General features: G+C 38.3%; 1 protein-coding gene across 24 annotated transcripts in view; it reads left to right on the forward strand.

Moving 5' to 3' along the window:
* The window catches only part of LOC128685742 (broad-complex core protein isoforms 1/2/3/4/5), a 505,734-nt gene that overhangs the window by 129,414 nt on the left and 360,110 nt on the right, over positions 1 to 16,210 (forward strand). Inside the window, exon 6 of one of the 24 annotated variants that reach the window (XM_053772358.2) lies at positions 1 to 16,210. This exon is cut by the window's right edge and continues 15,408 nt beyond it. The exons of the other annotated variants lie outside the window; for them this stretch is intronic. Within the exon in view, the coding sequence (XP_053628333.1) occupies positions 1 to 240 (240 nt within the window). The 3' untranslated portion in view covers positions 241 to 16,210. 24 annotated transcript variants of the gene reach the window in all.

Consider the following 16,210-nt stretch of genomic DNA (forward strand, 5'->3'; position numbering starts at 1 on the left):
GTGTTCTCTGGCAGTAGAAGAGTAGCAGGAGCAAGGGAGGGCTTCACCGCCACTGTCAAGATGCATCATTGCCCCTACTGTGCCTACTCCACTAAGAAGAAAACACACATGACCAGTCACATCCGCGTTCACACAAAAGAGAAGCCATTTCCTTGCCCTCATTGTTGTCTCCGATTTACTCAGAAAGGAAACCTGCGCACTCATATCAATACTCACATACGAAAAAATCTATTTTCCTAAACCTCTTATAATTTTTAACTAACAGTTTCAGTAATCTAGGATTAATTTTTTGACAATTTGTTAAGTTGTCTTTCTTCATTTTGATTTGTACACCAAATTCAGTATCACTTGTCATATATTTTTTGAGTAAAGTAAAAGGCTTTCTTGTTTGCTAAACACTCAGTTGAGTTAGAATCCCGTTGTGATAAACATTTCCAATAATATTTTTTGCAATAATGGAGCAGTTTATTAGGTTTGATTTTTTTTCAGTAGGATGAAATGAACCTGAAGTTGAAAAATTCCGATAGTTAATCTTACTATTTTTGTATAGTACATTTATTCATTGTTCTTCAATGTCCTGATGTTGGGTCACCATTATGTAGTCGTGAGGTTTGAGTGATTAGTGCCTAGGGATAGGGAGCCTCTTCTCTGGGAGGGGATGCCACTCTTCCCACAGGGTGCTTGCATGACTAAGAACCCAGCATCTCAGCATAAATGGCAGGGGTATTTCACTTTTCATTTAAATTTGCTGACACTTGGAACTAATAACCCTTGACAAATTATGCATATAAAATGTCGAATGTGAAAAAGAATCAGCTTTGACTAGTTTTTCTCTGTGATTATGATTGATTTAATGTGAAAAAAAATTTGGCACTCCATTAGCAACTTATAACGATGTAAATTTGATAGCGTAAGAAACCATTTAATTTTGTGTTGACCTTCAAAGTTGCAGGGTGTACTGTGGTTTTGTTGATCAGTTTAACCTTTGTATAATTTTTTATTTTTAAAAGGCATAGTTTTTGTTTATTGGTTCTACTGAGGGCAGTACAGCCTCTCCTCACTTAGCAACATACTCGTTTACCAATGCCTCAGACTTACGACGGGCTCTCTGACCAATGTTCATATCTGAATACATAATGTATATTAGAGCTGATTTCCTCTCTTCTGTGAAAAATATACCAGAAATGTTACAAATGGTGCAAAGGTGACATTAAAACAATCAAAGATGGTTTTCACAAACTCACTACCATTATATATAGTATGCTCCTCACTTAGCGCGACGAATTCGTTTAACGATGTGTTCTCAGGAACAGAACTCCATCGTTAAGTGAGGAGAGACTGTATAGGATTTTTAAAGATATTTTTTGTGTTATCACTCACTACTTTTCTCTAATAGGCAAACAAATTCATAATTTATCGGTGAGTTGCATTGACCCTAACTTGAAAGATATTGCGGATGTATTATGCACTGTTTACAGTAAGGTATATGTAAAGTATATTCTGTTGTTGTTCCACTTTTTTATTTGTTGGTCAGTACAGCAAGGCAAAACAAAGTTGTGGTTAATAGGACCTTAAAACACACTGTAATCGGAAGAAAAATCTCGCTTGCTGATAGTCTGGAACCCCTATAACTGTGAGTACAACATGAATAACAGTAGCAGATCAGTACATTGTTAGAAAGTATAGATAAGTTGCAGTAGGATTCCATGTCCTTGAGAGGGTGCTTAACCCTTTCAGTGTCGAGAGGCCCTCTCCTAAACTCGTTCTCAGAGTCAAAACTTTTCGGGCGAAAAAAAAAAAATTATTTTTTCTTTTGAAATGATAGAGAATCTTTTCCCAATCATAATGACACCAAAAGTATGAAATTTGATGGAAAACTTACAGAATTATGTTCTCGCGAAGTTAGCGGTCTCAAAGATATTTACGCATCAGCGATTTCACCCATTTTGAGCCCAATTTTCGGCCAATTCCTGTGTACTAGTCGGCAAAAATCATATCTATTTTGCTAGAACTCCATTTTGTCTATCGAATGAGTACAAGAAACCACCCATTTAGCAATTTCAACTACCCAATAAAGTGGTCAGAAATTGGCAATTTTGCCAATTTCACATTTTCAGAAGATGCCAATTTCCAAATAGGGTCCAGAATAAACAAGAAAGACATTCCTGGCACTAAAATAACATTTTCTCTGTTCATTAGTCACGTCCCCAGGCCTCTCTTACATCTCTTTTGCTTCCCACTTTGAATTTTTATTCTCACAAAAAATAGAAGATTTACTGTTATGCAGACTACTGCATTAGTGTATAAATAATGTCAGCACACTTGTGAAAGAATATTAGACTCGCCAGTTGACGTGTATTGGACGCTTGGCATGATTTGTTTACTTTTGAACTTTGGTAAAAATCGAACATTTCTGCTAATTTAAGCTCAATTTCAAGGTACTTTTCATTATGAAACCAATCAAAATCATCTCAATTTCTGTAATATGTCTTCCATTCTATAAAATGAGACCAGGAAAACTAAAATACATCCATAAATACCATATGAAAATACACTACAAAGTTGCTGTTTTAAACCAAAAACACGGTGTTTTTTTTTTTTTCTCATTATGCACTGTGTGCTGCTATACTGCGCACACTGACCACATACACCCATTCTTTCATATGTAGGCCTACCAGCTTTCTCTCACTAGATTTGAAGGTGCTAGAATTTAGGCGTTCTAGTATGTCAATAACCCTGGTGCGTAAGCTGTACGTACTAGTACGTCGGAAACCCTGAAAGGGTTAAGGGTACCTTAGAACAAATAAATTTTACTGTACATATTTGTTTATCACTGTATCTGATTGATAAATAGGACAAAATGCAGCATGTTTCGAGCTGTTAGGTTTTCACAGGGTAGTGCCCCCTTTCTTGTAATGGACATAGAAGTGGATGTGACAGTTTTGTGTTAGCCTTCACCACTGCAGCTTTTATTAATCAACTCCTATCTTTTATGAGTATATGGACTTTATTGCAGTGCCTTTATGTTCTCTTAATTAGCCTTCTGTCTGAAAATACCACCATTAGTGTACATACACTTGATGACATAGTAATTGAATTTACCAATTTCACTAACTGTAACTCGCATTTTGCTCTCGTAATAAGCTTCCACTCTTTAATCCCTCAAGGAAGCACCCTCATTCCTAGTGCAGTACTGAATAACCCACTTGGTTTTAGGATTTTTTTTTTAATATAATGTCTGTACCAAAATTGCCTTGGTGGGGGTCAGTGGATCCCCCCACATTTAGAAAGAATTAGGAAGTGTTTGTTGTGAAAAATAAGAATTAAAATGACATGAACCTCAGAAAAGTGTGAGAAAGCAAATGCTTCCATATTAGAAAATATAAGCAGTAGGGTTGATTACCAAAATTTAAAGGGTTCCACACCATTGATGCTCTTCAGGGCACCTGTACCCTCTTGTGTATAATTCTTGACTTTCATATTTTTAATAACTGACAAGGAATTATGTAGAGATTTTTTTAATTTCCTATATTATTATGTTTATACTTTACGGTATATAGTGGTACCTCAGTATACGATCTTAATTCGTTCCAGAAGGCTGTTCACATGCTGATACTAAAGGAATTTGTTCCCATTAGGAATAATGTAAATTAGATTAATTCATTTCAGACCCCGAAAAAATACACTTACAAAAGCGCTTACATAAATACACTTACATAATTGTTCGAGTTGGGAGCTGTTCGTATCCCGAGGTACCACTGTACGTATAATCAAAGTAAGGTGTAAATACAGCCTCTCCTCATTTAGCGACGTACTCGCTTACCGACGACTTGGACTTAGGACAGGCTCTCTGACCAGTTGGCATACCTAATGTATATTAGAGTTGATTTCCTCTATTCTATTTATTACAATATACAGTATGCTACTGTATAAACATTTAAAAATATATCAGAAATGTTATAAATGGTGCAGAAGTGACATTAACCCTTTCAGTGTCGCGACCCTTAACCCCATAATTGTCCAAACGTAGATCTGCGTTCACTCACCCAGTGCTCCGAATATTTTGAATATTTTTAAACGAAGAGGGCATTATTCTACAAAATTAGGATCAGTACTTACCAAGATATAAGCCCGTGAAATTGGCGCTGGATGCTTACCTGACGGCTATATGGAGTCCTGCTGCTTGCAGAAGTGTTGCCGATGTACCTTTTTTTTTTCTCATTTTTATATTATTTCATGTAATTTTTATGTTCTGATAATTACAATTTATAGTAGCTCTTGTGATTTCATAGCTAATCTTTGTTCTGACACTAATATTAGGTACTGAAATTGTACTCAAATAGTCACAAACATACTGACAGGTGAACATTTTCACCTGCCCTGGTCATTTACTATTGTCTAGAAATATATACAAAGTATTTATAGGTCCCAGCAATGTTTTAGACATACTGGAGTATATATGAAACTCCTTGAAGCATGGTGTTAAGATGAGTGTCATAAAACTGCTGACACCTGATGATTGTGTATTGCTGCAGGGAACTCTTGGCTTTGTTTGTTTTCACTGTTACACATAAACATGTCTGTCTATGTGTCTCTTGTCTGTCTGCCTATGCATCTCTTGTCTTTCTGTCTGCCTGTGTGTGTGTGTGTCTTTCTGTCTGCATGTGTGTGTCTGTCTTTCTGTCTGCCTGAGTGTGTGTGTGTCTTTCTGTCTGCATGTGTGTGTGTCTTCCTGTCTGCCTGTGTGTGTGTGTGTGTGTCTTCCTGTCTGCCTGTGTGTGTGTGTCTTTCTGTCTGCCTGTGTGTCTGTCTTTGTCTGCTTGTCACTCTGTCTCAGAGAGCAGCTCATGAACCAACAGTTATTACACACGATACAGTCAAGTCTGATTCCTGATCAAGTGAACATGCGTATTACTTGGCAGTCATGCTTATTATGCCTTATATCTACAAGCACAGTGTATAGCACTGGATTTTTTCAGTTATCCTAGGTAATTTACACTATGTATGATAACTGTACTTATGTGTACCTGTGGGAGAGAGAGACAGAGACAGTCAGACAGAGACAGGGATAGACAGACAGATAGAGATGGAGAGACAGCCAAAGTCATTCAGCCAGCCAGCCTGCCTGACGAATACGTATTACACATGTTCCAGAATCGTTTCTCTTTACTTAGGGCATAGGTTGTAGGACATTCTGGCAGGATGACACTACCAGTGGTATAAAAAATGAAAGGATGTTGAACAAATGTTGGACATGGGTTTTTATCAAGGTTTTTAATATTTCCTCGATCACTTGTGGCCACATCCATCTCAAAGCCACTCAACTTTGGATCACCATCACTTTCCTCTTAATAGGGAAGTTTTAATATGACATGACATTAGTGAGTCTCTGGTGTTTGCCATGCTATTTGCTCTAGCTGGCGCTCAATTGAATTGCTCCCACAAAGTACTAAGTGGTCCCAGATATTTTTAATACTGTGCACACTGAGCGTTAAGACCCAGTCTATAGTAACCAGGCATCTCAGGCCAGTTGTGCCAAATTTGGAGGCAGGAAAAATAAAACGTAGATCTACGTTTGGAGTGATGGCGGTACTAACGTAGATCTATATCTGGACAGTTAAAGGGTTAATCCTTAACTGTCGAAAGATATTCGAAAAAAAAAAATTCTTACCAAAATCTTAAGAATAATTTTCTGAGTGTTATAAAAAAAAAACTGAGATCAGTACTTACCGAGATATAGAGGTGTGAAGTTGACAATGAACTGCTTACAGTAACATCGCCGACTGCCGGTCTCTCGGTAATACAGTGGACCCCCGGTTAACGATATTTTTTCACTCCAGAAGTACGTTCAAGTGCCAGTACTAACCGAATTTGTTCCCATAAGGAATATTGTGAAGTAGATTAGTCCATTTCAGACCCCCAAACATACACATACAAACGCACTTACATAAATACACTTACATAATTGGTTGCATTCGGAGGTGATCGTTATGCGGGGGTCCACTGTATTATATTTACTTTTATCCTAATTTTTTTCTTTTATTTTTTAATATTTTTTTTCAAGTAACTTTTATGGCCTGTGAGACCAATATAAGGCATATTGTATATATATTCACTCGTATGCTATACAGTAACCACACAAGCATTGTTATCGTTATATTGTTTACAAAGCATGTTTACACAAATCAACAATAAAAAATGTTGTCTGTTACTATTTTCCTATACACATATAGAGTCACTGGACATGTTCCTTGAAGTGCTGCAGCTTGTGGAACTCTTTGAAACATGGTTTCATGCACTGTGGTGTTTTACACTCCTCACACATAAAACAAGTGTCTCTGCATTTTTGTGGGCATTTTTTTGTGTGCACAGACAAAACACCTCTTCTGAGCATATTTCTTGTTAGTAGGAGGCACTTGTATTAGGTAGTAATCACCAGGCCTCAGACGAGAGGTGATCAGTTTGTAGGCGGTTTTTTATTGCAGGTGTTGTAACTTGGTACTTGAATAATATTTGTCTGATGACAGACAAACAAAATTCACCATATGGTGGCTTGTTTCTGGTCCTCATCTTATACATATCACATATAAGCATTGAGCATGAAAATGTCCAGAAGATGGAAAAAGAGTTTCATGTACCACTTGTAACTCTTGCAAACACAATCAGCAAACCCAATTTGCATGTCACATTTGTCCACTGAACGCTGCAGGTTTTAGAATGGGTTCATTTGTCTCTTTATTCTGCCTACCACTGTCTTGTCTTGTGACATCTCATTTGTCATGCCACCAAAATGCCATGATGTCATTGGCAGCAGATGCCTGCACCTCGCCTCTACGAGTGCCTGTGTCGAACCTAGGCACATGCTTACGATTTGCACGCACTGTCATGTTCACTTGCAAAAAATCACTGAGTAAGGGGCTTGTGTACCAGTTATCAGTACGTTTATAATGTATGCCCCTTACCAAGATATGGTTCCATTATTGTTCTAACCACATCACCAGAGATACCCAATAACTTCGTCATATCTTGCAATGTATTGCTTCAAGTGTACACAGTAATATCCAATACAAGACCACTGTAGCAATCACAAAGTATATAATGCTTGAACAACAGTCTACCTTTGAACAAAATCAAAGACTCATTAATAACATGCTTCCTGAAGGGATAAAAATACTTAGAGAATTTATTTCAGATACGTAAACACATTCCTAATCTTATATAACCTGCTGTTTCTGTCAGGCCTGGTTTTGTCTGAGAAGTGTAGCATACGTAGTAGTAGCAGAAATTGATTCATTGGTATTATATCACTGAAAGCTGGGGTTGAAATCAGGCGGTCTGTCGACCAGTATGATTTGACACTGTGCTCATACATACGTGGCATAAGCATTATTGTGCCACAGTTGTTTCCTTCCACTGGTGTAGGTGTGATCTTGGTGAGATAATTGTGTTTGCCATAATGTACTCGAAATATGTGTTACTTTCCCTAATAATAATTTCAATCGGGTTCATCAAAGAATAATTTAAAACATTCTGGTTCAGTGGCATTGTTCCCAAGTGTACAAGATGGCCATATTCCACTTTGAGTTTCATGAAAGGGATGGAGATTGGGAACAAAATTGGCACCTTGATGCCAATCCCAGATGCAGTCTACTGGTGGGTACTGGATATTGACAGGTGGTTGTGGTTGTGAAGGTTGTGGTTGTGCAGGTTGGTGTGGTGAGTAGGTGAGTGAGAGTGGCCTTTGTTGTAGCTGTGCTGAGTCAGCGGTGTGGCTACCAGCATGGGCCGCTGCTGGTGCCTCATGGTGCATGACACTGCCACCATCTGATGATGCATACACATTATCCATCCCATTTGTAACAATATCATAGTCATTTTCACTATCTGTTCCTGTTGTACAACCATGGGATGTACTCCGAGATTTACTCCTTCCCCTTGGAATAGCATATGGCAAACTACCAGAATGCATGTAGTGTTGTATATACTGACACTTCACTGGAGAATATTCCACTTCACTCTCGCTACTGAAACTGTATTCAAGAGCTTGGATATCATAATCACTATCACTATCATCATCAATGCTCACATCTGTGTCCTGGACATGGGAAAATATGAGTTTCCTCTTTCATTCTGGTACAACTGAACGTGAACAAGACAGCCCAGCACCAGAGGTTCAAGGTTGAGGGTCGTCTGGGTTTTCATCACTGTTATCGATATCTTGGGCATTACTTTTTTGTTACAAACTCCTGGAAACCTTGAAATTCACTTTCACTGACACTTTTATCTGTGTTTGAACTATCACTTGGGAACAAAAGAGTCCCAATTCACCGGGGAGTGAGGAGTTTCTTACCGTGAGGCATGGTAAACAAGGCGTACTGAAATGGCGTTCCCACAATGGAATGCGGTTGCCCCAGTTTTTTTCATGCTTCGCACACTGACCACGCATTCCCATTCTCTCACGTGTAGGCCTACCAGCTTTCTCCCACTAGATTTAAAGGTGCTGGAATTTTGGCGTAGTAGTATGGGACTGACACTGGCTCTCAAGCTGTAGTACAACGGAACTGACAATGAAAGGGTTAAAACAGCTTCTCCTATGACCATGTTGGTAAATGAATTTGTCACTAAGTGAGGAGCATACTACAGTGGACCCCCGCATAACGATATTAATCCGTTCCTGAGAGCTCATTGTTATGCGAATGAATTTTCCCCATAAGAAATAATGGAAATCAAATTAATCCGTGCAAGACACCCCAAAGTATGAAAAAAAAAATTTTTACCACATGAAATATTAATTTTAATACACACAAACTGAAAAAGGCATGCACAATTACATGACACTTACCTTTATTGAAGATCTGGTGATGATTGATGGGATGGGAGGAGGAGAGAGTCTTAGTGTTTAGAAGGGGAATCCCCTTCCATTAAGACCTGAGGTGTCAAGTCCTTTTCTGGGGTTACTTCCCTTCTTCTTTTAATGCCACTAGGACCAGCTTCAGAGTCACTGGACTTCTGTCGCACAACATATCTGTCCATAGTGGCCTGTACCTCTCGTTCCTTTATGACTTCCCTAAAGTGTTTCACAACATTGTCAGTGTAATAGTCACCAGCACTGCTTGCAATAGCTGTGTGAGGATGATTTTCATCCATAAAGGTTTGCACTTTCAGCCACATTGCACAGATTTCCTTAATCTTTGTATTAGGCAACTTCTTCAATTTCTCTCTCCCCTCCTCTGAACCAGTTTCCTCAGGTCTGGCCTCTTGCTGTTGAAGTTGATCTAGCAGCTCATCAGTGGTTAGTTCTTCATTGTCCTCCTCCACCAACTCTTCCACATCATCCCCACTAACCTCCAACCCCAAGGACTTTCCCAATGCCACAATGGATTCCTCAACTGGCATACTCCTCTCAGGGTTAGCCTGAAACCCTTCAAAATCCCTTTGGTCTACACATTCTGGCCACAGTTTCTTACAAGCAGAGCTCAAGGTCCTCTTAGTCACTCCCTCCCAAGCCTTACCTATAAGGTTTACACAATTGAGGATATTAAAGTGCTCTCTCCAAAACTCTCTTAGAGTCAGTTGAGTTTCTGAGGTCACTACAAAGCACCTTTCAAACAGAGCTTTTGTGTACAGTTTTTTGAAGTTTGCAATAACCTGCTGGTCCATGGGCTGCAGGAGAGGAGTGGTATTAGAAGGCAAAAACTTTACCTTAATGAAGCTCATGTCCCCATAAAGTCGCTCTGCCACGTCTGTAGGATGACCAGGGGCATTGTCTAACACCAGGAGGCACTTAAGGTCTAATTTCTTTTCAGTTAGGTAATCTTTCACATTGGGGGCAAATGCATGGTGTAACCAGTCATAGAGAAAGTCCCTAGTGACCCATGCTCTAGTGGCCTGGTGGTTAACGCTCTCGCTTCACACGGTGAGGGCCTGGGTTCGATTCCCAGCCAGAGTAGAAACATTGGACGTGTTTCTTTCCACCTGTTGTCTATGTTCCCCATCAGTAAAATGGGTACCTGGGTGTTAGTCGACTGGTGTGGGTCGCATCCTGGGACACTGACCTAAGGAGGCCTGGTCACAGACCGGGCCGCGGGGGCGTTGACCCCCCGGAACTCTCTCCAGATAAACTCCAGATGCCTTACTGTTTGCCCTCCACAGCACACACAAATTAGCCTTGAGGATATTCTTTTGCCTGAACGCTCTGGGAGTTTCTGAGTGATACACTAATAAAGGCTTCACTTTGCAATCACCACTAGCATTGGAACACATCAACAGAGTAAGCCTGTCTTTCATAGGCTTATGTCCTGGGAGTGCCTTTTCCTCCTGAGTAATGTAGGTCCTGCTTGGCATTTTCTTCCAAAACAGGCCTATTTCATCACAATTAAACACTTGTTCAGGTTTCAGTCCTTCACTGTCTATGTACTCTTCGAATTCCTGCACATATTTTTCAGCTGCTTTGTGGTCCGAACTGGCAGCCTCACCATGCCTTATCACACTATGTATGCCACTACGCTTCTTAAATCTCTCAAACCAACCTTTGCTGGCCTTAAATTCACTCACATCATCACTAGTTGCAGGCATTTTTTTAATTAAATCCTGATGCAACTTCCTAACCTTTTCACTTATGATCACTTGAGAGATGCTATCTCCTGCTATCTGTTTTTCATTTATCCATACCAATAAGAGTCTCTCAACATCTTCCATCACTTGCGATCTCTGTTTCAAAAACACAGTTGAACCTTTGGCAAGAACAGCTTCCTTGATTGCTGTTTTGTTGCCCACAATAGTAGCGATGGTTGATTGGGGTTTATTATACAACCTGGCCAGCTCGGAGACACGCACTCCACTTTCATACTTGTCAATGATGTACTCCTTCTCCTGGGCACGGCATAGGGTACAATGCCTGAGCGCATGCGGCAGCACACATACCGACGCTTCACTGGTGAATATGTTTCCTCACTCTCACTACTCGAATGATCGTCAAGAGCAATAAAATCACAATCCACGCCACTATCATCATCATTACTGAAGTCAGAGGCCTGGCCACGCGAAAATAATAGTTTTCTCTTGCGTTGAGGTACAACCGACCGTGACTGACGAGTGCCCACACCAAAGGTAGAAGGTTGAGGATCGTCAGGGTTTTCTGCACTATTTCGATATCCTGGTCATTCCTTTCGGTCACTAACTGATCAATGCCAAAGAAGTCGTCTTAATTTCCACTTCCATCACTGTCAGAGCTATCAGATAGGAACAGGAGAGTCCCAATTTTCCTTGGAGTGAGAGCTGCCTTGAGACGAGGCATGGTGAACAAGGGTAACTGAGCCAGCATTCCCACAATGCTATGTTGGCGCCTAGATTTTTTTGTTTATGGCGCACACCCACCACACAGACCCGTTCTCTCACATGTAGGCCTATGAGCATTTTCACGCTAAATTTGACAGCTCTAGAATTTTGGCATAGATCTACGGTTTGGACACTCAACATTGAAGCCGTAGATCTACGAGACGGACCCTGAAAGGGTTAAGTATGCATAGTGGTCAGAGAGCCCGTCTTAAGTCCGAGTCGTCAGTAAACGAGTACAGTGGTCCCCCGCTTTTCGTAGTTCCCGGCAATCGTAAATTTCGCCAATCATAGGGGTATTTTCGTATAAACATGGACTCGCTTTTCATAGGTTGACTCGCGAGTCGTAGTTCGTCCGGGACGCGTACCCACGGCGTGAGCCAGGGCAGCAGCCAGTCTGGCATTGTTTACCAGTGAGCGAAGGTCCCCTCACGTGCTCCAGTGAAATATTTCATAATATTCCATTCATTTTAGTGCTTGCAAGTACTAAATAAGCTACCATGGCTACCATGTTGCTAAATGAGGAGAGGCTGTAATATCATAGATGGTTGACACGAACCCACTATTATTATAGTATGCTCCTCACTTAGCGACTAATTTGTTTACCAACTTGGTCTTAGGAACGAAACTCCGTTGTTAATTGAGGAGAAGCTCTATTGCATAATTACAGATGAATGTTTTTTCAGGTCTAATGCACCAAAATAAGGCTGTGTGAGAAAATGTTAGGTTAATAATAAGTCCAATGAAAAGCAAAGGTATAAAATATTGATTATGTAGGCAATCTCTGCCTCGTTGTTCTACAAAGACTTTTGTCATTTGAGCTGTGAAACCAGTTACGTACATGAGTTTCTTTTTTTTTACTGGTTCTTTTGGCAGGTAAAAAAAAAAAAAAGACATCTCATGGGGGAAAGGTGTCATTTGGGGGGATTGTATGAGATCAGCAACACAGGTTTTAGTCTCTACTAAGACATGCACTGCTGTACAAGTTAGAGGTTTTCAAGAGGGAACTCGAGATATCTGCAAATGGTGCTAGATCAATCAGGTTGTGAGGATTAATGCATTTGGTAAAGCAGTTAGTAGAAAGCTTTGTGTATGGACAGGCTGTGAAGGCAGAAAAGTTTTTGAAATTGATTTTAGTAAATCACAGAACTATTTACTTCTGAATTGGGCATTGGTGTGATGATTTAGATGGTTCTTGTTTCTAAATAATTTATTTGGAGGAAGAAAAATATACTCCATTAACCCTTTGACTGTCGCAGCCTCTAATCCTGAAGTGTCTCCTGGTGTCACAAAATATTTGAAAAAAAAAAAAAAAAAAATTTTTTTTTCTTTTGGAAAGATAGAGAATCTTTTCCCGATGATAATGACACCAAAAGTACGAAATTTGATGGAAAACTTACGGAATTACGCTCTCACGAAGCTAGCAACATTTACACATCGGTGATTTTGCCCACTTTGATCCCTGTTTTTGGCGAATTCCATTGTTCCACTTGACCAAACTCATAACTGTTTCCTTAGAACTCTATTTGTTCTACTAATTGAGTACAAGAAACCACCCATTTACCGATTTCAAGTACCCAGTAAAGTGGTCAGAAATTGGCAATTTGGCCAATTTCATGCAAATTAAAAAATGTGTCAATTTCAAAATAGGGTCCAGAATGAACAATGCAGGCATTCCTGGCACTAAAATAACATTTTCTCTGTTCATCAGTCATGTCTGCAGGCCCCTTTTATAATACTCTTGCTTTCTATTTTGAATTTTTGTTCACATAAAAAATAGAAGATTTATTGTTATGCAGACTACTGCAATATTGTAATCATTGTTTAAATAACGTCAACCCATTCATTACTGCGTATTAGAATGGCTAGTTGGACATTTATTGGACAATGACATCATTTGTTTACTCTTGAACATCTGCAGAAATCAAACATTTCTGCCACTTTGAGCCCCATTTCAAGCCTTTTCATAGTAAAACCAATCAAAATCACTTCTGTTTCTATAATATGTTTTCCATTCTATCAAATGAGACCAAGAAAACCAGAACACAACCATAAATACTATACGAAAATACACCTCAAAGTCAGCGTTTTAATCCGAAAACACGGTCTGAGTTTTTTCTCATTGTGCACTGTGCTGCAGGGTTTTTTGATACTGCACACACTGACCACACAGACCCTTTCTCTCACATGTGGGCCCTACCAGCTTTCTCCTGCTTGATTTGAAGCCGCTAGAATTTTTGAGTATATATACGTCAAACACATTGGCTTGTAAGATGTATATATACGACCGAAACAGTCAAAGGGTTAAATAACACTTGCACGAGTTTTATCAGTCTAAATGATTGACAAACTCAGGTGAGTGAAGCCTCTTTATAAATATCCTATTACTACACGTGTCTTATTTACATACCTGTCATTATTTAATACCACCTCTTATTTAAGAGGCTAAAATACCAGAAATAAGGTCAGTTGTAATAGTATATGATAAAGGAACGTTTTCAAGTAGTAAGTCGATAAAGAGAGACATACAACAGTTGGAAACTCTTAGACAGTGTTTCACCTGTGCAGCAAACTTTATCTGATTGCATTTGATAAAATCTGCTGTACATGGAAAAATATACGTAGTCTTAAATAGTTTCCAATTGCTGCTTTTGTTTTTTAAGTAACTTCAAGGTCAAATGTCTTGTTTGGAAATGTTGAGCATTGTAATACGTGGTTAGTCAGAAGGAAATACATTTGTTAGTATGAAAAAGGAAGCATGAAGATTTGTTGTATCTTTATTCCCAGTAGTTTTCTTTCGATTCATGGTAGGTTTTCATTGATAATTGATGGAAAGGTAACTTTAATTAAAAGAGAGTGTTTTGTTATTTGATATGTTTTCTTTTGAATGGTGCATTTGCTTAACAGTTTTGCAAAAAATGTATATTTTTATGCAAAGTACAATTCAGCATTTTTGTCTTTGCTCAATAATGCTTCTAGTGTATATTAAACTTAATGTAAATCAATATAATTGGTTTATGAATAATAGGTTGATCTTTGATATTTTCAAAGATTAAGTCATTGCTCATGTTACTCATATTTTATTGTATAATAATATTACAAAAGAATATTTACTGTAGATTATTTAAAATGGCATCATCTCTGTTAAACATTGTTTCATGCATTTTGAGTTCCCTTCATGATACACTTTAACAAAATTAACAATATTTCAAAGCTAGCCATCTGTAGTCAGTTGGTCAACTTTTTGTAACACTTATTGTAAGGCTTGTAATTTGGACATGTGTTGAGTATGCAACTATTAAATTTCAGACTGCATTCACTCTTCACATCACTACAAATGTCCATGTGCCACTTTAAAGATGGTTGGCAATATTTGTGATAGTGCCATATATTAGGATTATTTCCTAATTTATACATTTGTAAAAAAAAATTATTTGAATTGTGTTCATATTGAATAAAATTTTTATTTAATTTATAATTACAGTATAATTAATCCATAAGAACTGTACGATTTCAAGCCTGTTAATAAAATTTTTAATGATAAATGATTACAAACTGACTGAATTACGCTCTCACGAAGTTAGTGACCTCGGTGATGTTTACGAATCGGCGATTTTGCCCACTTTGAGCCCTATTTTCGGCTAATTCCATTGTTCCAGTCGACCAAACTCATACCTATTTCTTTAGAACTCCATTTTTTCTATTGATTCAGTACAAGAAACTGCCCATTTACTGATTTCAACTACCCAATAACGTGGTCAGAAATTTGCAATTTGGCCAATTTCACGAAAATTAAAAAAATATGAGAATTTCAAAATAGGGTCCAGAATGAACAATGCAGACATTCCTGGCTCTAAAATAATATTTTCTTTGTTCATCAGTCATGCCTGCAGGCCCCTCTGATATTACTCTTGCTTTCTATTTTGAGGTTTTTATTCAAACAAAAAATAGAAGATTTACTGTTATGTAGACTATTGCAATATTGTAATAATTGTATAAATAATGTCAACCCATTCATGACTGCATATTAGAATGGCTACTTGGACATTTATTGGAAAATGACATCATTTGTTTACTTTTGAACATCGGCAAAAATCAAACATTTCCCCTACTTTGAGCTCCATTTCAAGGCTCTTTTCATAGTTAAACCAATCAAAATCATCTCTATTTCTTATAACATGTTTTCCATTCTTTCGAATGAGACCAAGAAGACGAGAATACAACCATAAATACTATACGAAAATGAGACCACAAAATCGGCATTTTAATTAAAAAAAACGGTCGTAGTTTTTTTTATCCTCATTATGCACTGCATGCTGCAGGATTTTTTTTTATATGGTGCACACTGACCAGACAGACCCATTCTCTCACATGTGGGCCTACCAGCTTTCTCCTTCTTGATTTGAAGCCGCTAGAATTTGAGTATATATACTTCAAAAAACGGTGGCTCGTAAGACGTATATGTACGACCAAAACAGTCAAAGGGTTAATCTGAACAGCAGTTTTGGAGACATTTTCAAGTTTTATTCTTTTCATTTTCTTGTTTCATTAACATTATGTATCTTCATAACTCCTAGCACATGTTCACCTTGATTAAAATCATTACAGTGGTTATTTGACTTTTTCAATTAATTTTTCTTCCTACTTGTCTCAGTCCTAAGTGTCATTATATTTTTTCCTCACTACCATTTTTATAGTTTGAATTCTAAACATATCTTTCAGTATTATATATGAATAGCTTGTGTATTTACTCTTATCTTCTCTACTCTAATCTTAAATCCTGTTACTTTCATTAGTGGTACATTTTTTTCAGTTTCTGCACACTGACCAGGCTTAAAAGGTTCTCACCTCTCTGTTATGTGCTTTCATTAATTTT

Source organism: Cherax quadricarinatus, chromosome 23 (assembly GCF_038502225.1).
Source record: "Cherax quadricarinatus isolate ZL_2023a chromosome 23, ASM3850222v1, whole genome shotgun sequence".
Lineage (NCBI taxonomy): Eukaryota > Metazoa > Arthropoda > Malacostraca > Decapoda > Parastacidae > Cherax > Cherax quadricarinatus.